This window comes from Rhinolophus sinicus, chromosome 8 (assembly GCF_057876585.1).
Source record: "Rhinolophus sinicus isolate RSI-liver-muscle chromosome 8, RSI-T2T, whole genome shotgun sequence".
NCBI lineage: Eukaryota > Metazoa > Chordata > Mammalia > Chiroptera > Rhinolophidae > Rhinolophus > Rhinolophus sinicus.
Window position 1 is genome coordinate 35,746,580 of NC_142508.1, and position 21,683 is coordinate 35,768,262.

The 21,683-nt window shown below is 41.9% G+C and overlaps 1 protein-coding gene and 1 long non-coding RNA gene across 12 annotated transcripts; one reads left to right on the forward strand and one right to left on the reverse strand.

Annotated features, from left to right (window-relative positions):
• Positions 1-427: 427 nt before the first annotated feature.
• LOC148757495 (KRAB domain-containing protein 5-like) lies at positions 428-20,176 on the reverse strand. 8 transcript variants are annotated; one of them, XM_088800570.1, is made up of 7 exons: positions 19,944-20,176; positions 19,582-19,816; positions 18,100-18,325; positions 15,807-15,933; positions 15,355-15,450; positions 9,262-9,335; positions 6,599-8,637 (listed from the first exon to the last, which is right to left on the reverse strand). In XM_088800570.1, exons 3-7 carry the CDS (start codon positions 18,112-18,114, stop codon positions 7,693-7,695), a joined length of 1,257 nt encoding a protein of 418 aa, XP_088656696.1. In that variant the 5' UTR covers positions 18,115-18,325; positions 19,582-19,816; positions 19,944-20,176; the 3' UTR covers positions 6,599-7,692. The 8 variants fall into 8 exon arrangements, with proteins under 8 accessions (XP_088656699.1, XP_088656696.1, XP_088656700.1 ...); XM_088800573.1 differs by lacking the exons at positions 6,599-8,637; positions 19,582-19,816 and adding an exon at positions 428-965; XM_088800574.1 differs by lacking the exon at positions 19,582-19,816 and having other exon boundaries at positions 6,599-6,788.
• On the forward strand, positions 9,237-18,612 carry LOC148757496 (uncharacterized). Of its 4 annotated transcripts, none has more exons than XR_016022194.1 (4): positions 9,237-9,376; positions 17,628-17,970; positions 18,056-18,154; positions 18,249-18,612. It is a non-coding gene; the product is annotated as an uncharacterized LOC148757496 (long non-coding RNA). The 4 variants fall into 4 exon arrangements; XR_016022195.1 differs by lacking the exon at positions 9,237-9,376 and adding an exon at positions 15,914-16,046; XR_016022196.1 differs by lacking the exon at positions 9,237-9,376 and having other exon boundaries at positions 16,525-17,970; positions 18,249-18,343; positions 18,468-18,612.
• Positions 20,177-21,683: the final 1,507 nt, after the last annotated feature.

Consider the following 21,683-nt stretch of genomic DNA (forward strand, 5'->3'; position numbering starts at 1 on the left):
AGTAATAAAAGGGAAATTTATATCATTACAGGCCTATCTTAATTAAGAAGAAAAACCCCAGATAAACAACCTCATGTTACAACTTAAAGAACTAGAAAAAGAAGAACAAATGAAACCCAAAGTCAGCAGAAGGGAGGAAATAATAAAAATCAGAACAGAACTAAATGATATAGAGAACAAATAAACAATAGAAAAAATTAATGCAACAAAGAGCTGGTTCTTTGAAAAGATTAATAAAATTGACAAACCTTTGGCTAGGCTCACTAAGATAAAAAGAGAAATGACACAAATAACCAAAATCAGAAATGAAAAAGGAGAAGTTACCACGGATGCCACATACAAAGGATCATCCAAGAATACTATGAAGGACTATATGCCACCAAAGTCAATAACCTAGAAGAAATGGACAAGTTCTTAGAAACATATAGCCTTTTTTTAAAAAAATAAAAGATTTTATTGGGGAAGGGGAACAGGACTTTATTGGGGAACAGTGTGTACTTCCAGGATTTTTTTCCAAGTCAAGTTGTTGTCCTTTCAATCTTAGTTGTGGAGGGTGCCATTCAGCTTCAAGTTATTGTCCTTTCAGTCTTAGTTGTGGGGGGCGCAGCTCAGCTCCAGGTCCAGTTGCCATTGTTAGTTGCAGGGGGCGCAGCCCAATATCCCTTGCGGGAGTCGAACTGGCACCTTGTGGTTGAGAGGAGGCAATCCAACGAACTGAGCCATCTGGGATGTCAGCTCAAGGTACATTGTTCAATCTTAGTTGCAGAGGGTTGAACCCACCATCCCTCATGGGAGTCGAGGAGTCGAACCGGCAACCTTGTGGTTGAGAGCGCACTGGCCCATGTGGGAATTGAACCGGCAGCCTTCGGCGTTAGGAGCACGGAGCTCCAACTGCCTGAGCCACCGGGCCGGCCCAATATAGCTTTCTTATGCTGAATCACGAAGCAGTGGAAAATCTAAATAGACTGATCAACAGTAAGGAAATTGAATTAGTCATCTGAAACCTACCCGAAAGCAAAAGTCCAGGACAACATGGCTTCACTACTGAATTCTACCAAACATTCAAAGAGGATCTAATACCTGCCCTACTGAAGCGCTTCCAAAAAATTGAAGAGACAATACTCCCTAACTCATCTTATGAGGCCAACATTACCCGAAGGATAACACACACACTAAAGAAAATTACAGAGCAATATCTCTGATGAATACAGATGCAAACATCCTAAACAAAATTCTAGCAGATCGAATAAACAATGCATTAAAAAGATTATTTATCACAACCAAGTGGGGTTCATCCCAAGGGCACAAGGATGGTTCAACATATGCAAATCCATCAATGTGATCCACCACATAAGCAAAATAAAGGACAAAAATCATGATTGTATCAACAGATGCAGAAAAAGCATTTGTCAAGATACAATATCCATTTATGATTAAAACACTTAATAAAATGGGTATAGAAGAAAAATACCTTAACATAATAGAGGCCACATATGACAAACTCTCAGCTAATATCATAATAATGCTGAAAAACTGAAGGCCTTCGCTCTCCATTCAGGAACACGACAGGGCTGTCCCCTATCACCTCTGCTCTTCAATATAATATTGGAAGCCCTAGACAGAGCAGTCAGGCAAGAGAAAGAAATAAAAGGCATCTGAATTGGGAACGAAGAAGTTAAATCGTCACTTTTTGCAGATGACATGATGCTATATATAGAAAACTCTAAAGACTCCACCAGACAGTTATTAGAAACAATCAACGAATACAGTAAAGTTGCAGGATACAAAGTCAATGTACAAAAATCCATTGCATTCCTATATACTAACAATGAAATCTCAGAAAAAGAAGAAAGATTCCTGCTGCAATTGCAACAAAAAGAATAAAATACCTAGGAATAAACTTAACCAAGGATGTGAAAGAGCTATACACTGAAAACTATAAGACATTTTTAAAAGAAATTGAAGAACACAAAAACAAATCAAAGACATTCCGTGTTCATGCATAGAAAGAATCAACATTGTTAAAATGGCCATGTTACCCAAAGCGATATTTGGATTTAATGCAATCCCCATCAAAATCTCAATGACATTTTTTAAAGAAATAAGACAAAAACATCATCAGATATGTATGGAATCACAAAAGACCCCAAATAGCCAAACCCATTCTAAGGAAAAAAACAATACTGGAGGTATCACACTCCCTGACTTCAGCATGTACTACAGAGGAACAATAATGAAAATAGCATAGTATTGGCAGAAGAGACACATAGAACAATGGAATAGAATTCAAAACCCAGAAATAAATCCACATAAATAGGTAATTTTTGACAAAATAGCAAAAACATACAATGGAGAAAAGACAGCCTCCTCAATAAATGGTGCTAGGAGAACTGGAAAGCCACTTGCAAAAGAATGAAACTAGACTGCTATCTGTCACCGTGTACCAAAATTAACTCAAAATAGATCAAAGACCTAAACATAAGACTTCAGACAATAAACTGCATAGAAGAAAACAGAGGTAATAAACATGGACCTTAGGTTCAAAGAGGATTTTATGAATTTATTTCAAAGGCAAGGGAAGTTAAAGCTAACATAAATGAATGGGACAATATCAAACTAAAAAGCTTCTACACAGTAAGAAACCATTGACAATATAAAGGGGCAACCAACAAAATGTGAGATTTTTTAAAACAACGCCTCTGATAAGGGGCTAACATCCAAAATATATACGGAATACATACAACTCCGTAACAACAAAAAAGCAAACGACACAATTAAAAAATGGGCAGAGGACCTGAAGAGACATTTCTCCAAAGAGAATATACAGATGGCCAATAGACATGAAAAGATGCTCAACATCACTAATCAGAGAAATGCAAATAAAATGCACAATGAGATATCACCTCACCCCAGCTAGAATGGCTACCATCAACAAGACAAATAAGTGTTGAAGAAGCTGTGGAGAAAAAGGAACCCTCATCAAGTGTTGGTGGAAATGCAGATTGGATAAAGAAGTTGTGGTACATATACACAATGGAAAACTATTGTCATAAGATGAGACAGTGACATTGTGACAACATTGATGGATCTTGAGATTATTATGCTGAGCGAAAAGTCAGACAGAAAAAGTCGAGAACCATATGATTTCACTGATATGTAGGATATAAAACTGAAAACCACAAAGGAACAAGACAAATGAAGAAAGAAACAAAAACTCATAGACACAGACAATAGTTTAGTGGTTACCAGAGTGTAATGGGGGACAGAGGTGGTAGCTGAGGGTAAAGGGGATCAAATATATGGTAATGGAAGGAGAACTGACAATATGATATATAGATAATGCATTATACAATTGTATACCTGAAACCTACCTATATACCTTTACTAACCATCGTCGCCCCAATAACCTTTAATTTAAAAAAAATACTATGGACGTGCCCAATGACGTAAACTCAGGAAAACTATTTATGAGTGTGTACTTCAGTGAAAAAAAAATTTTTTTTTATTGGGGAATATTGGGGAACAGTGTGTTTTTCCAGGATCCATCAGCTCGAACTCAAGTTGTTCTTCAGTCTAGTTGTGGAGGCCGCAGCTCAGCTCCAAGTTCAGTCGCCATTTTTCTTTTTTCTATCTAGTTGCAGGGGGCTCAGCCCACCATCTTGTGCGAGAATCAAACCAGCAACCTTCTTGTTAGGAGCACGCGCTGTATCCAACTGAGGTAACTGCTGCCCCAAAATTTTTAAATTATTATTGTGCTGAGTTATAGCTTAGAATTTTAAGACATGTGAATATTGATTCTATTTTCTTCTAATGCTACAATGACATCATGGAGAAGAGTATGTCTGACAGGACTCTAGAACAAAATAAAAATGTAATAGACTGAGGCCTCATTTACAATCTCCAGTTGTGAAAACAGTATCTGTAATAAACAATGGTCAGAGCCTTCATTTTCCAAAGCAAACACAAACTCAGAATAGTTTCCAGAGTCATTCTTTATATACAGAACACTCAGTAAATCCCCCAAAACTTATTAGTGAAAATAGGAAAACTGTTACCATTATAGAGGAAGAATGGGGCATACAGGACCTGAATCAAGTGGATGAAGGTAACATCAGCTGTGAGGGGACAAACTGGTGTGGGCTGCCTGATGCACGTGGAGGAACCCATCATCTGTCCTGTTATCATTGGGGAAAAGTGAATTATGATATGATTCTAATCACAAGGAAACACCTACTCAATACACATTTCAATCCACAGGTAGCTCCCATCTGCTAACCTTTAGTTTATTTTGAATAGAAAGTCTTTCTTTAGCATTCCAGACAGCAAGACTTTCTTTCCATCCTACTTGTGAGTTTTCTGAAACCTGGTGTCCAGCAGAGCTGACGGAGCATCCAGATGGGACCTAAAAATGCACTGTCCCCCTTCACTGATAGCCCAGGACCCAAGCCCAACGCCAATGCAAATCATGGCTATTAACACACTCCTATGCCGTCCTGTCAAAAAGGGAACACTTTTAACAGTTGCAGGTCAGTAGTTGAAGATGTCGGAAGGCAGGATGGAGAAGTGGACAGAAGCTCTGTGACACAGGAAATACGTAATCTAACAACTGACTTTGACTATCAGAAAAACAAAGAGGGGAAAAAACTAGTTGTAAACGTATTGGTTACCTAGGAATATCAGAAGTAAAGGTTTGCAACTGCTAAATACGTGACAGTAATGGGAAAACATAAGAGCCCCTGAATTGATATATGACACTTACCCAAGAACGTGCCATTTGTATCTCTTCCTCATCATATAGTGACGTGGGAGGTCATGCCTGCACCTTGTGAATATGTGTTGAAAGCAGCAGCAGAGACCATTCATCTGTTACCATTACAACCACAGGCAGGACCCTGACATGCACAGACCCCCTTCCCTGTCCTGTCACAGTAAAGTCACAACGAGCTCCTACATGGAGACCACACTGAGAGTTCTCCTTTCCTGTTGTTAGGGGCCCTTCTTTCTGACAAACACCCACAAATTCTGGTACAGATGAGGAATGTGGGGTGCATGGACATGCCCACCTTGCAAGCCCATGTAGAGCAGACTGTTACCTCCTCTTGGACCAAAGTACAGCTTCTAATTATATTTCTTGTGACTTTGATAAATTAGCATTTGTTAAGTAGAGTCCCCTTTGGTTGGATGCTGAGCCCGCAGTTCAACAAAATGACAGGGAATCTGAAACAGACAAGTTTCTTATCTTCACAGTCCTGCAGGAAGGACAGAGCACCCGAGGAAGGGCCCCATGGGAGGCGAAGGCAGGACGCACCAGACAAGGGCAGGATAGGGTTCATGGGAGAAGTGATTTGGGGTGCTCCAGCTAAGTCTAGATTGGTCAATTGAAACGAAAAACAGCAAGGTTTTGGTAAGCTCTGCAGGGATCTATCCAGGGGCATACAAGGTGAAGTCCCTCACAGGCAGGGGACACTTGCTCAGAAAGGCTGCTGGAGAAGTCATAACGGGAACTTACATTCACTTGTGAGTCTGTGTCTGTTGCATTCACCTGTTGTCTGCACAATAGTGTATGCACTAGTGGGAGGGGCCAGTGTCACTTCAAAGCAACTTGGCAACTGTGATCACACAAAGCCTAGCACCTTTCCTTAAGGAAAGGAGAGTCTGTGAGACTGTGCTTCTCTGAGACTCAGTTTGTTACACCTTGTGTCTCTGGTCTCCAAAAGAAGGGTTTGCAATCTAAGACAGTGAGATTCCCCACAGGGGGGAACAACTCAAGCCAGACGGAACCCCACTGAGACCCCTGATGAGCTGTCTTGGAATATCTGGGAAGGGGACTTGCCTCCCCTTCCTCCATGCTTGAGAAAAGCTGGTACTGACTTTTACTGCTCTCCCTTACCTAACTGTGAGAGAGGTCTTTAGAGCGATAAGATCAAGCTCTTTCTGCTCAGCTCTTAGCATTGTTTTACCTCGAGAGACTCTCCTCCCCAGGGAGGTGCATACCACACCTTAGTCATCTTGGGACTATATGCTTCGGGGGATTTGGGACAAATAATTTCCATTTGAAGTAATTTTCTGACCTAGTGGTTGAGTTTCACAGACCGTGTCTTAAACAATGTAACTTCCTTGTGTGTAATCCATAAATACTGTCAGTCGGCCCGATTCGGGGTTCCAGTCTCTCTAGGCTGTGACACCCTTGGCCCTCTGAGATGTAACTGCATTGAGTCTCTGCTTCTTTCTTATAGCTTAACCCAAAGCCGCCTCTTCTTGCCTCCCCACAGCCTGTGTTGCGCTGGACATGACATCTGGCAACACTGCATGGATTCTAAGGCAGCAATATGGTAGTTTAGCTAAACTCTCTACAGCACTACTTTGTTTTTAACCATCGTAGTTCTCCAGTAGTAACAATCAGGAAAACAGGACACAATATGTAAGTTATGGGGAAAATGGCCTCACGTTATTTGCGGATTAAGGCCACAGGGAGAAGGATTCCTAGTGCTGTCCTTCCACTGCATCACCAAACAGTGCACTGATGGTCACACCCATGACTCAGGTGGGAGAGGTCAGCGTTGGTGGCAGGATAACACGTCATTCATTACACATAGGGTTCGCGTATTAAAAGGCATCTGCCTTTATTATAAAAATGTAAGTTCACACATAGTCTAAATAAAGCATGGCAAACCACCTGTAGGGTCCAAGGATAAAATACAGACAAGCGGTTAAGCAGCTTTCTGGTTCTTCTTATATAATGATCTTACAGCTCTGTTTTCCATGGCTTTGCAGACTGAGGTTCACTGCTTAGGAAACATGGATGTACAATAATTAGGCACTTAAGGATGAGCTGTCTGTACTTTCTCAGTCATCTCTGAAGACGTCGTTATTTCAACCACATTAAGTAATACTAACTACAAAGACACATCAGAGCTTTAATGAACCGCCATGTATTTTGCTTAAAGAACAAGGGGAAAAACTAGTTAAAATTCAGAATATTCCTGTCTTACACTAATGCGGAGAACGATGTCCTGAACACCTACCTGACAGTGACTTACATCAATGTTCTAAGTCAACCAAACAGCATCTCCACTTAGACTTCTTCCTACATTGTGTATTACAGTGCCCTCAGCCTTCCAGGGAAAAGGAGATCTGAGTGAATCCCACCCAACATACAAGGGCTCTCAGATCTTTGAGGCAGCAACAATCAACCCATGATTCAGACACACACACTAGGTGTAAAAATACAGTGGCAAGTGACTCCATACTGGAATCACATTAATTACTTTGAAAAACTACCTCATGTAATGCCAATATACAAAAATAAAGTGACGGTAATTACACCTGTCCAACGTCCATCCCCTTAATAAGTTGAATCAGATTAACAAGGAAGATTTCTAAGTTTTTTTTAACATTTGCTTATTTATTATAAGTACTCTTATTTATAGTAATCTATCAAAAGTGTTCTTGACTTACTACATTCTCATATCAATTCTCTGATATTTCAGAGCTGATTTTCGATTAAGCACTTCCCCGTATTTTTTTACATCTTTAAAGTCACTTTGTAGCATGATTTCGGTGGGGTATTCTGAATCACATATTTTGGATGAAGGTCTTTCGTCATGTATAAGAAATGGAGAATTTCTCTCCAGTACGTATTCTCAGTTATTGAGGGAGGTTGTAGTCCAGCAATAAGGTTTTCCAAATTCTTCACTTTTCAAGTTTCCGTCCATTATGAATCCGCATGTGGCGAGTAAGCTGTGAACAATGAATAAAGGCTTTTCCACATTCTCTACATTTGTAACGCTTCTCTCCAGTATGAATTCTCTCATGTAGAGTAAGATGTGAACGGCGGTAAAAGGCTTTGCCACATTGTTCACATTTGTAAGGTTTCTCTCCAGTATGAATTCTCACATGTGTAGTAAGTTCTGAACAGTGAATAAAGGCTTTTCCACATTCCTCACATTTGTAAGGCATCTGTCCCGTATGAATTCTCTGATGCTGAGTAAGACATGAACTCCGAAAGAAGGTTTTACCACATTCTCTACATTGGTAAGGCTTCTCTCCACTATGGATTATCTCATGTCTAGTAAGATGTGAACGCCGATTAAAGGTTTTACCACACTGTTTGCATTTGTAAGGCTTCTCTCCTGTATGAATTCTCTCATGTACAGTAAGATGTGAACGCCGAGTGAAGGCTTTGCCACATTGCTCACATTTGTAAGGTTTCTCTGCAGTATGAGTTCTCTCATGTCTGGTAAGATTTGAACGCCAAATAAAGGCTTTGTCACATTCTCTACATCTGTAAGGCTTCTCTCCAGTATGGATTTTCTTACGACTTTTTAGACTGGATAATGGAGTAAAGACTCTCCAACACGGATTACATATATAAGGTTCCTCCAAGGTGTCAATATTCTCAAGTTCAGTAAGATTTAAAGATTGGTTCAAAGATTTGTCCCATTCACTACATTTGATTGTCTTCTCTACAATAGGACAACTCTGATGTATAAGATTTAAGCTTTGATCTAAGACACTCCCACATTTACAATGGTTCTCTGGAAAGTGAGTTCTCTGATGCTTATTAGGGTTTGACCCTTGTTTAAAGTTTTTCCAAGACTCATTGAATTGAAAGCTTCTCTCTCCATTACGTGTACTCTGGTAATCATTGAAGACAGAAAGACCTCTAGTGAGGGTTCCAATTTCATTAAACATGTCAAGTTCTTCCCAATTACTTAACAATACCTATGGAACCATGATGCTTGTATACAAAACCTCTCATATTCATGAAAATTACAGAATTTAAAATAAGGAGGAATTTGTTTCTTGGTGAAAGAATAATGAATCCCTGGTTAAGGGACTGTCAGATGAAGGAGATTCACCATTTCTATCTTCATTTTCAAATCGCTGGTTTTTAGAAATGTTGACTCAATGTTTAATCCAATCCTACATTTTAAATGACTCAAATGATTATTCACACCACGTGTTATGGGACTTGCCAGATAGTCCACATTTTCTTACAGAGAATATATACCTTTACAAAACTCTTTTCTATCTTACATTTAGAAACACATTGTTCTGCAAATGTAACTGCCTTAAAGTGACGGTTTTCCCAAGATGTCTTATATATTTGATCGCTTTTGGCCACAGAGATTTTATTATGATTAACGGTCCCAGTTTCGTTATGTCCATCATAATATCCCTTCGACCCATGACACTCCCCTCATATCCCCACTTTTTCATTAAAGGTAGATACTCAAGGTCACACCTTCGCTATCTTACCAGAAGCATTCTGTGGAATGAATCTTCTATGTCCAGTTTTGGCAACAAGCCCTGGGTGTCCGCAGAAGACAGAGCTGAAAGGCAGCAAACAAATGATCACTCTTTTGACAGTCAGGTAAATTCTACCATATGAATTTAATACTTATTGTAGGACTTAGGAAGATGGCACAAGAGCTAGCGCCAACACTTCACTCCTCCATGGTTCAGTACTGATGATTTCACAAGGGAGTTCAGAGTTCACAGATGCCCAGGAGAGAGTCACATCAAAAAGGAAAGAAAACTCGCTTACATTTGCTAATAATAGCTGCTAACCCTCCCTGGCACACCATGGCAATATTGTGAGAAACCCAATTCCCAGTTTCTTCTCAGGAGGGAAACGGCTGAGTATACTGTGTGTCCAAAGGTCTCCCCTCATCACAGCTGCCTGAGGGGGTCATTTATCTTCTGCATGACACCAGGTGCTAAGGGAATGGCAGTGCAATGTGAATGCATTGTGGTGGCCACTAAGAAAAATGGTGAGTAATTGTTCAAACACCACAAAGACTGCAGTACTGAAGACAAACATCAAGAATAGGAAGGTACCACTGCCTCTGAAGAAGAAACGGAAAACATTTTACAGTGGAATATTACGCACAAAAAACACAGAGAACACATATTCCTAGAATAGGATTGACAGGCCTCAGAATTTCAAGTATAGCTGCCTGTTATTTGTGTTCTCCTGTACAAAGCAAGTACAAAGCCTGGGATGGTGGCTGTTTCTGCTCCTAAACCTCAACAGAAGATCACAAGGCATATCAAGGAAAAGGAAAACACAGCCCAGTCACAGGAACAAACTAAATCTCCAGACACTGGCCCTAAATTAACAGAGCTATTAATTACATGACCAGAACTCAAAATACACTCTCATAACTTTAAAATGTTTTAAGTTACACCAATGGTAACCAAAAAATAGGCATACCAGACACACAAAGAGAAAAACATCAGAAGCATATCACTGCCACAAAACAAAATAAAAAAGCACAAAATGAAACAAAGTTATGAGGGGAACAGAGGGAGAAGAGGCTCCAAAACGTGTAGAAAACAATTCTAACATGGTTATAGTAGTGTCTCCCTCTCAATAATTAGTCTAAGTAAAAACAGATAAAAGTTCCCCAATAAAAAGACTTAAGTTGGCTGAATGGATTATAAAATAAAATCTAACACGTTTTGTCTACAAGAACTCATTTTAGATGTGAGGACATAGGACATAACTAAAAGTATGCGAAAAAGTATGTCATAGAAATGGTTACCAATAAAAAGTACGGGTGGCCATACTAAATCAGAGATACACAGTACGTGTCAAAAACTGTTACAACACAAAAAAGGACAGAATACAATGATAAAAGGGTGAATTCAACATGAAGCTACAACATTATATTAACATAAAAAATGGTGCAGCCAAAACGGTAGAGAGCTTCCTCAAAAAATTACAAACACAGCTTTCACATGGCCCAGTAATTCTACTTCCAGGCATTTATATTACAAGGAATACCAAAACACAAATTTGAAAAGGTACATGCACCCCTATATACCTTTAGGAATATACTGCAACATTATTTACAATAAACAAGATATGAAAGCAATTAACTGGGCCATTGATGGATCAATGGATAAAGAAGATGTGATAAATGTCCACAATGGAACGTTTCTCAGCCAGGAGGAAGACGGAAATCCTGCCAGTGGCAACATCATAGGTGGACCTAGAGGGTACTATGCTAAGTGAGATAAGTCAGACACAGAAAGACCAATACCACACAATTTTGCTCTTATATGGAATGTAAAAACTAAAAGAGAAAAACAACAAAAATAATCAGAAAAAGTTCCCAGATACAGACAATTTACTGATGTTTGCCAGCGACGACAGGGACAGGGCCATAAGGCGAGAACGGTAAAGAAGATTGTAAGGCATAAATGTCTTGTTATGAAATGAGTAAGGCATGGGATGTAATATACCATACGAAATACAGTCAACGATACCGTGATACATTTCTTAGATGAGGAATGGGTCCTTGACTCAGCGCGATCACTTTGTAAGCTATGTGAGTGAAGAGTCACCATGTCATACAACTGAAACTAATGTAATACTGGTATATCAACTATAACAAAAGAAGTAAACAAATAAAATAGTTGATATCTGGGACCACAATGAAAACTTTAAATATCTTTATACTGTTTCAATTTTGATAACAATCATGTATTAATTTTATAATGCAATAAACACCAAAAGAGTGAAAAAAAAAGGAAAACAATGGGTCATCTTTGATGGTGCTGTATAATTAGGAATGAATTAAAAGATTTCATTAGAGGGGACACAATATTGCCAGATAATTTATACGTAAATTCTTCTCCATCACCTGTAAAGGTCTACTATGCAAAACATACAAAGAAGACTTCAAACTAATCGCTGAGAAAACTATTACTATCAACCTGATTGAATATTGGGCAAAAACCATAAAGAAACACCACACTAGACAAGATACATGAGGCAAACTAGTATATAAAAAGATGCTCCACATCATGTCACCAGGGAAATGCACATGAAAACAACAACGAGAATTAAACACACAGCAAACTAAACACCACTACACACCTATTAGGAGGGGCCAGAACCCAGAACACGGACGACACCAAGTGCTGGTGAGGACGTGGAGCAGCAGGAACTCTCACTCAATGCCGGTGGGAACGCAAAATGCTGCAGTCTCTTGGGTAGTTTGGTGGTTCGTACAAAGTTACACATCCTCTCACAATAAAATCAAGAAATTGTGCTCCTCAGTAGTTACCCACAGAGTTGAAAACATTTATCCCCCCAATAGCCCTCATGTGTGTGTGAAACTAAAACTGGGTTTAACATAACAGTCATCCTCAGACTTCTGCTTTTCCGAAATATCTGATTTTAGTTCCATGTCTTTCCAGAAGTTCGTTATGCTTATACGAGCATGTAAATGTTTGTATCCGCTATTTAAAATAAACACAACATTACCGCACATGAATTACGCTAATCACTATCAAAGAAACAGAAAATATCAAGTGATGGCAAAAATGTGGAGGAATTGGACCCCTATGGAAGGATGGATGAAACAGCAATTGATGAAAATAGTATGAAAAACAATATGGAGGTCTCCCAGAAAAGTAGAACCATGCTATGATGCAGCCATCCCAGTTCTGGACACATTTCCAAGACACTTCAAAGGAGGCTCTGCAAGAGCCGTGTGCACACACATGCACACTGTAGCTTTACTCACAAAAGCCTGTTAATACATGGAAGTAACCCATATGGCCATCGATAGATGAACGGGTGAAGAAAATGTAGCATATACATACAATGGAATATTATTCACCCTTCAAACAAAAAAAGATGCTCTCACCTGATACACTCAGACAAACCTTGAGGACATTTAAGTAAAGCTCATGAATCACAAAGACACAGATACTATAAGAGTCCACTTTTGTGGACTAATAATGCAGTCCTCTTCATAGAACAAAAAGAAGGGTAGTAGCCAGGGGTTTGGGGTGAAGGGAAATGACAAAGTGGTTTATAATGGGTACTCAGTCAGTTTTGCAAGATGGATATTTCCAGATATCAGTTGCACAACAATGTGAATATACTTAATATGACTGGACTACAGTTATAGAGGGTAGATTTTTAGTCACATATTTTCACCAAAATTGAAAGTGAAAAATATCTAAGAAACATACAGTTCTAAAACATTTCAAATATTACCTTGAATTCAAAAAACCGGTTCTCTCACAAAGAGAACATAAAGTCAACAGTAAATACATGTGAAATTGAGACTATTATCACAACTACTTAATTATGCAGGATAAGACAAGCAATGACCAGGGCCGCCCCGGTGGCTCAGGCGGTTGGAGCTCCGTGCTCCTAACTTCGAAGGTTGCCGGTTCGATTCCCACATGGGCCAGTGGGCTCTCAACCACAATGTTGCCAGTTCGACTCCCACAAGGGATGGTGGGCTGTGCCCCCTGCAACTAGCAACGGCAACTGGACCTGGAGCTGAGCTGCGCCCTCCACAACTAAGACCGAAAGGACAACAACTTGAAGCTGAACGGTACCCTCCACAACTAAGATTGAAAGGACAACTACGTGACTTGGAAAAAAGTGCTGGAAGTACACACTGTTCCCCAATAAAGTACTGTTCCCCTTCCGCAATAAAATCTTTAAAAAAACAAAAAAAAAGAAAAGCAATGACCATTAACTAAGGAAAGAAATAAACAAGATGAGTCATGCACAAAGTTGGGATGAAATGAACAAGACAAACATGGGCATAATTTCAGTGGCAACAGACATATGCTTAATTCCTATGTAAATCAAACCCCACATCGTCTTAAGTGTACTGAGTTGAAAACTGTCATTAACATTAATAATAACAACCAAAAACGCAAGTTAACTCAATTTGAGGAATTGCCATAAAAAAGGAAACACATTGTTCTGGAATTGCAAAATGAGAATAAGAGGCAATGGATCCCACGAATTCTGAATACTACACACATGTACTATTGGAGAGAATCCTCAAAGTACAACTCAGTTTCCACCGTGAGTGTGGCCCCATGACCAGCAAGCATTCTGAATCATTGGAAAATGTGTCGTAGGGCAGGAAAATTTCACAGACAATGCATTAGATTCATTCATAAACAGCTCTATTAATAAATAAGCATGGAAATGACATTGGAGAAATTTGTTAGGTTATTAATATATTGCTAATATTCTTACAGGACATATATATAGGCTATAGTCCGTCATATAGAGAACCAAAAAACCCTTCATTTCTAAATAAATGAACAACAAAAAAGTTGTAAAATATCAGAGATGAGTGATGCATAAAATCAATATTTGAGATTAAAGTACACCATTACTGAGAGACATGCTGAGGAAGGCAGATGACAAACCTCATGATTACTTTTTGCCTGAAGTAAACTGAAATCGAGGAAGTAAATATATTCTGAAATATGGGAACCTAATAATTTTACAACTCCTTACCAAAGGAGTTCATTCGAGCACGTTATACCAGCACTTATGAAGGAAAAACCACTAATCTGACAAAGATCTAATCAGAAAGTGAAAACATGCAAGACACAGGCCCAGACAGCTTCAGACTGAACAAGACAGACTTATAACATGACAGTCATTAAGAAATCAGGGAACAATGGAGACCTTCCTATTATGATGGACAATGTTCTAAACTCCCCTAAGGCATTGATTCATTTAAGAATCCTGTGAGGAAAACAGATACATTAAACTATTCTAACATGGAGGAATTGGGGAGAACAGACTTAAAATTTCTAGTGTTAGTTCATAGAAAGCAAAAGGATATTGCGAAGTCAAACTGAGATTGAGGGTTTCTCACTATAGGGAGATGCTTTGTGCTGAGATGAAATTACTGAGTCTGAACCTTTGCTGGGTCATGTTTGAAACCTCTTTAGGATTAGAAATTATAAAGCAGAAAACATGAGACATGTGTCTCCAGTGCCCCTGGGATTTCTGACCCTAATTCCAGGACCTCCACCACTTCCTTCACAAACTCCTTACGTGAGGCAAGAACGGAACTCTAAATATGGCTTCAGGAAACGGAACCCTCCACAACTAAGACTGAAAGGACAACAACTTGACTTGGAAAAAAGGCCTGCAAGTACAGACTGTTCCCCAATAAAGTCCTGTTCCCTTTCCCCAATAAAATCTTAAAAAAAAAAAAAAAAAGTGGCTTCAGGGAGAATCCCTCAGCTGAGAGCATAGATTTTCCCGGGCCCTGGAAGCAATGGAACAACAACCACATCATGGCAGCCCCCACAGTCCAGGGGGAGGACGTCGGCCCTCACTGCAATGGGACCCAGATCACTGAGCAGGACAGTCCCTAGAGGATGTGGAGCACGGGACGTGTTAGACAAGACTGTCCCTCTGTGACAGCAACAGACAGAAACCCGGGCTTCTCACATCCTTTCCACTGAAGCGGAGCTTCCCAAATCACATCTTGAGGTCTGGCTCCTCCGGGACCTTTGGGCCTCTCACCTGTATCACCTGCCTCCTTCATTCCCACCTACCTGGGTGGATGGACACTGTCTTTTTTCGCTTCACATCCCAGGCCTCCTTCATTCTCTCCAAAAAGGTGACCAGGTCTGGTTTATAGACAGCAAAACCTGTTTATTAGAAAAACGAACATGAGTTTTTATGGAGATTCTCCACAATTTCCAATCCAGTATGTGCTCAGCTGAGAAGGACATTGCAGAAAATTAGAATACTCTAGAAAATGATTCCCCAAAACACTCTTTTCTGACAGCACCTTTACCAGACAACATGGAACGTTGTCAGATCCTGAGTTCCACTCCAAGGGCATCATGAAGACTCCTTTTCTACACCAGCAAACCCGTTTGTTCCTCAGAGCCGGGATCTGAAACTCTACCACACAAAGCAGAAGCTCCCAGGAGGCGCTGTACTGATGAAGGAAACACAACCCTGCGGTGGGGTAGGAGTTCTGAAAGGAAGTCACCCTCACCCAGGGAGCACAGGTTCCTGTAGTTCTCCAGCATCACGTCCATGTACAGTTTCTGCTCAGCTGGGTGCAGACATTCCCACTCCTCCTGAGAGAAATCTATGGCCACATCCCTGAATGTCAACCGTCCCTGAAACAAGACACATTTATCACGTTGCCATGGGCAAGGTCATAACGTGACTCAAAATGAAAACAGAGTTAAGAGATCTGGTTTTGACCTAGGAGAGTGTCAGGAACAGTAAGGTAGGTCACTAACAGTAATATTCTGTAATATATTTTCTAACTGTGAGATAGGAGGATGATGTTACGATCCACAAACTGTACAGACTTTCCTTTTCTGGAACATAAATTTTCAGGCATCAACACATGCATATGGATTTTTGAGTGTCGTATCATACAGGATACACTGTGTACATTTCTCGGCAGGAAATGTCATGGTGAGTTAGAAATGTAAAGTACTTCTCAAATTTTCACGTGAAAAACAAGGAACTAAAGAGTGCTGGGGTGGGGGGGCTGAGTTTCCACATTTAACAAAATCACTTTTGACTAGTGACACCAATGCCTCTGGTCCATGTGTCACACTGTTGAATAGCACAGAGGAACGAAACAGGGAAAAATTCATATGTGCCTTTGCCCTGACAGACTTTTATGGAATTTACACTTTTCACAGAAGTATAAGAACACAGTCGTTTTTGAAAACTGTCTTAATAGAGAACATTGTTTTTATATATGAATTCATAATGCACATAAGTAATCTGAGAACAATATTATTCTTCCTCTTCTATGAGAATATTTTGTGAAGCATCCAGTCAATGGTAGAACTTGGGTTTCACTCCAAACTGTCTCTAACATTTTTTAAAAACACAGAAACCAATATGAATAGACAACCATAATGAACATTCATAGCAGTTTCTATAACTCAGAAAAGAGAAACATCTTAAGTAAGAAACAACGGCTCAAATAGTGTTAAGATTTTATGCACACAGACAGACGGACAGACATATGGGAACTGTGTCCACATGAAAAGTGAGAGAGAAGGAAATTTTCATGTCACTGAAATCACAATTATTTTAATTCTGTAAAACTCAAAAATGTCTCTGTGGGTGATACTCTGCATTTTACAGACACAATAGGGAGAGGAACACAGGATAACAGGTAAGTTTGAGCTGCTGTTTCTTTGAAAAAAGTTTGCGTATCATTTGTGCTGAGCTTTACATTACAAATTTCCCACACTTCAACACCTTAATAATATGATTCTTGTAAACTTTCTTAAGAACACAAAAAAGGATGAAGTAGAGAATGTCTGTGACATGAGTGTGGAATTCAATGAAAATTTAAAGGAATAAGGCCTGACTGATGAAAGCCTCCACTCCAAAGGCAATTATCTCTAGTAAAGAAAGCTGAAGGCCTAAAATTTCCAAAGCAGAGAAACTGAGAATAAAGGGAGTTTCCAGGTGAAATGTGATGATTTGCACATCTCTATAAATCCCTCCAGACCCTTGTTAATGATAAAGAAAAAAATGTTAACTTTATAGTCAAGACAGGACCTCAAACAAGTGAAAATCAGGTGAAAGGAACAAACGGATATCAGCTGACCGAGATATCACACAGAAGAACACACCATAACTGCTGTGATGTTACTGGCAAAAAGGAACAAATAAGGAAATCATAATGTGAATCTGATCACACACAAAAATTAGTTTTATGGAAATTTCAATGCACATATAGCTCCCCAGTTCTGTAACTCTAATAGTGCATTTAAATAGTAAGTCAATATTACCAATCTAGTGAGCAAGTCTCTTACAAATGCTCTTTCTATTTCAGAACTTTCCAGGCTATTCTGAGCACTGAGGCATCCTGGGTGCTCATGGACATTCGTACCCCTGTTCTACAGCCCTGACGCTGCAGTACCAGGACATACACCTACACCTCCCTTCTTTAAGACACTGGGCATCTGACCCCCGCCCAACAGGGACCTTGGACACAACTGCCTTCCCAGGTGGGTCTCTCATAAAGGGGATGTTTTCAGTACTTGAGGTTCAGTAATTCATGGTGAGAATTTCTTATGTCCTCAGGGAGCCTGGATGGACAGAAGGCAGAGAAGGCTCTGGAAGAAAGTCCAAATGTTCTACAGAGCTGACCTTGACTCTCATAAGAAAAGGAAAAAGTCAGTAGTTGTAAAGAATATCGTTCGATAGGAATATCAGAAGTAGAGAATTAAATGTGGCAGGTTCTAAACCCATGGATTTTAGCAGGAAAAGTGGACACAGCCTGTGACCCAGGACGGAACGCTTACCCAAGAAGCAGCCATTTCGTCCTCGTCCTCCTCCTGCTCTGGGTTGTTCCCTCAGGTGATGTTCTGGGGAGGAATCACTCCTGCATCTTGGGAATGTGCCTTTATAGGCGTGGGCACAGGCCCTTCATCTGCTTCCTCCCAACTGACAGGCAGAAGGACCTTGAAATGCTGAGATGGTCACCCTCTCCTGTCCTGTGTCCAGGACACAGTCAGGGACAAGGAGCTCCTAAGTGAAGACAGAACTGTGAGTTTTTTCTTTCCTGTCTTCCGGTGCCCTCCCCTCACACAGACGTCTACAAATTCCCACAGCCATGAGAACAGTGTGCACTCCTGTCCCCACAAACTCAACCCATTATCCCGCTACCCAGGTCACGTCCCTCATGCCATCCCAGGAAATGAGAAGGGACCCATGACCGACTGACACAGTTTTCCCTTCTCTGGCTGCATAAGGATTGCATATGGAAGCCACCCAGTGATGAAGTGAATTATTAAATTCACAAGCCTTAAACACTGGAGTTTTGTAATTCTTATTTGCATCTGTGTGACTGAAAATGCAGCGCGTGTAAAACTGAATCGATTTTAATGCCACATGTCATGTATCACGACTTGATCACCCACATCCCACCTGCTCACCACTCAACCAGCTGCGGGCTCCCCTTCTTCCTCTGCTAGTAGGTATTCCTGTCTATGGTCTGTGTCCCTCTCGACCTGGATCTCTCCACTGCTGTCCTCTCCTGCCTCCTCTCTCCTCTCCTGATTTCTCCGTTCTCTCTATTCCCTTCCCTGTACTTTTTCCGTGAAACTCTTGAACCCTATTTCAACTTCAGTTGCTCTTTCTCCCTAATCTGGCTGATTGCTCCCCATCTCCATGTATTTCTGCCTCTTTCTCCCTTCCTTATTCCCCTCCTCTTCCCGTGACACTGTCTGTCCTGTTACACCCCTGTGTCGGGACTCACTGACACCCCCAGCTTAGCTCAGGGAGGCTTCTTGCTGTGCTGTCAACCCCCAACCCCTTTCAGTTCCTGCACTCGGCTCCCCTAACTCTTCTCCTAACCCCTCTCTCCTCTAAAGTGCCTTGTCCTTTGTTGCCCCCACTTCTGCTAACCAGGGGCCCCTCTCCCTTTAGGTTCCCCTTCATCTCTCTGGAGCTCCCCCTTCCCTCCGTATTTCTCCATTTTCTTTCTCCTCTGGCTACTTCTCCGAGTCACTCGTTCTGTCTTACCGTCGCGTTACAAGTCCCTCCCACATCCTGTTTTGCCTCCTCTTTACCGACCCGCACTGACCGTTCTGCCCTCTCACCTGTCTGTTCCTCTCTCATCTGTCTCCTTCTCGTGACCCCCTCACACCCTCGTTCTGCCGCTTTCCTGGCCGGCCCTTCACAGTCCCCGCTCACACAAAGCCCCTCCCCGGGTGAGGGGGTGACCTGGTGACACCCCGCGGTGTTCCCTCCCAAATCCCATCCCCCTGAACAGTGTGCTCTACCTGGGATTCGGGGCCTCTTATTAAACTGGGGCGAGGGGGGTTGCAGGCGGCGGAGGGTCTGCAGAACCCCAGCCCCGGGGGGAGGCGGGGCTCCAGGGGCCGCGTGGCGGGGCTGGGGGAGGGGCGCCAACGGCCGGACTCCCATCTCCCGAGTCCATCTCCCAGGACTTCACGCCGCGCGTGGGGGCTGCCCGGTGGAGGGTTTTAAGCAGGAAAACAACGCGGCCGGCGGGGTCTAAGGGCCCGAAGGCGGAGAGACCAGAGGGAGGACGGCCTCTGATTACCCGGAAACCCCCGCGGACCCTCCAACCGGCAGCGAAAAGCTCTGGTATCGGGACGTCTCCGCAGGACGCGGGACTCACCGCTGTGGGGGGCGCTGGTGCGGGGACTTCAACGTCCGTAGTGACCGCCCAGGCGTCACGTGTGCGGGACCGTGGACTGAGACGCCCAGGTTTAAACTACGAAAACTGAAAGTCACGGCGCCAACCGGACCTTCTCGCTGCTTTAGCCGCTTCCGGGTCTGCAACAAACTCTGCGGGGACGCGACGTGAAAACCTGGGCCGCAGGCGGGACCTGCGCTGAGCGCTAAGGTTATGGGCGGGGCGGGTCCTGTAGCCAGGAGTGGGCGAGGCCCGCGGGAGGGACCGGACCCAGGGGGAGGGGTGGGGCCACAGTTGGGTGGGGCGGCGCTTTTCTGCACCTCGCTCATTGGTTACAGACTATTGTGTTCATTAACTCTATTTTAGGTGAGATCTTTTGCACCCACATTATATATATATATATATATATGTTTTGTTGTTGTTGTTAAAGATTTTATTGGGGAAGGAGAATAGGACTTTATTGGGGAACAGTGTGTGTGCTTCCAGGACTTTTGAAAAAAAGTGACCGTGATGCAACAAGAAAAAATGTAATCCACACTTAATGCCCCCTCTCTCAACAATACATAGAACAATTAGAAAATGAGTACGTAGAAAACTTTAACAATGAAATTAATAAATCAATGCAGTTGACCTAACTGCCATCTATAGAACTATGAGATAACTATATATATATATATATATATATATATATATAATCAGTCTCTGCCCCTGGTTCATGGCACAGAGCTTCTAAAACCCTTACGATTTCCTAGTGATGCAGCACTAGGAGCATGTTTTGTTCTATTGAGGTGACTCTGGTGGGCTCCTGGATGGGGACTGGTCACCAGAAAGACCACGCCATGATTAGAAGCTTGGGATTTTCAGCCCCACCCCTACACTCCAGAGAGGAAGAGGGGCTGGAAATGGAGTTACATATTGATCATGCCTACATGAGGAAACTACCATAAAATCCCAATAGTTGGGGGTTCAGAGACTTCCAGGAAGGTGAACACATCCACACCTGGAGGGTGATGCACTCCAATTCCACAGGCACAGAAGCTTCTATGCTCCGGACTTTCCCCGACCTGACCCGATGTATCTCTTCATCTGATTTGTATCATCCATTTGTATTATCACATCCTTTAATAAACTGAAAATCTGTGAACTGATCTAGCAAATTAATTGAACCTAAGGTGGGGGTTGTTGAAACCTCCAATCTATAGCCAGTTGGTGAGAAGCACAGGTAACGAATGACCTGGAGCTCCAGCTGGCTTCTGTGTTAAAGGCAGGAAGGGAAGCCTATGGGACTCAGCCCTTACCCTGTGATGCCCTTACCCTGGGCTGATAGTGTCAGGCTTGCATTAACATTGTTTCTTTGCTGAGCCCTACCCCTTCCCTGCAGGTGGACACAGGCGCTGCCATATCTGAGGCTCTGCAGTTTGTTTGCCACCTTGGCGATTCGAGACCCCTCCCCACACAACTTTCGGGCATACCCAGTCCGTTCTCAGTGGCTTTTTCGTGCAGACCACATGCCTTGGCTCAAGCTGCAGACTTTCCTAGGGTCTCTCAAAGGTTCGCGGAACCAAGACAAGCAGCATCTGGCTTGAGCAAGAGCTGTACCTCTGGCTGAGTAGCCCTAAGCATGGCACTAGTGGCAGCTGGCTTTGGTTCGCGGCTTGACATCTCAAGGCAATCCAAGTACCGCACAGAAGCCGCAATCTGCAGATTCCTTTGTGGCTCCCG

Excerpts from the sequence above, each read along its gene's own strand:
- LOC148757495 (XM_088800569.1), bottom strand. Across the intron at positions 9,336-15,354 it reads GACAGTGTCCATCCACCCAG|CTCTGTCTTCTGCGGACACC; the intron begins GTAGGTGGGAAT and ends GCTGCCTTTCAG. Across the intron at positions 8,638-9,261 it reads CATTCCACAGAATGCTTCTG|AGTACACGTAATGGAGAGAG; the intron begins GTAAGATAGCGA and ends AATGATTACCAG.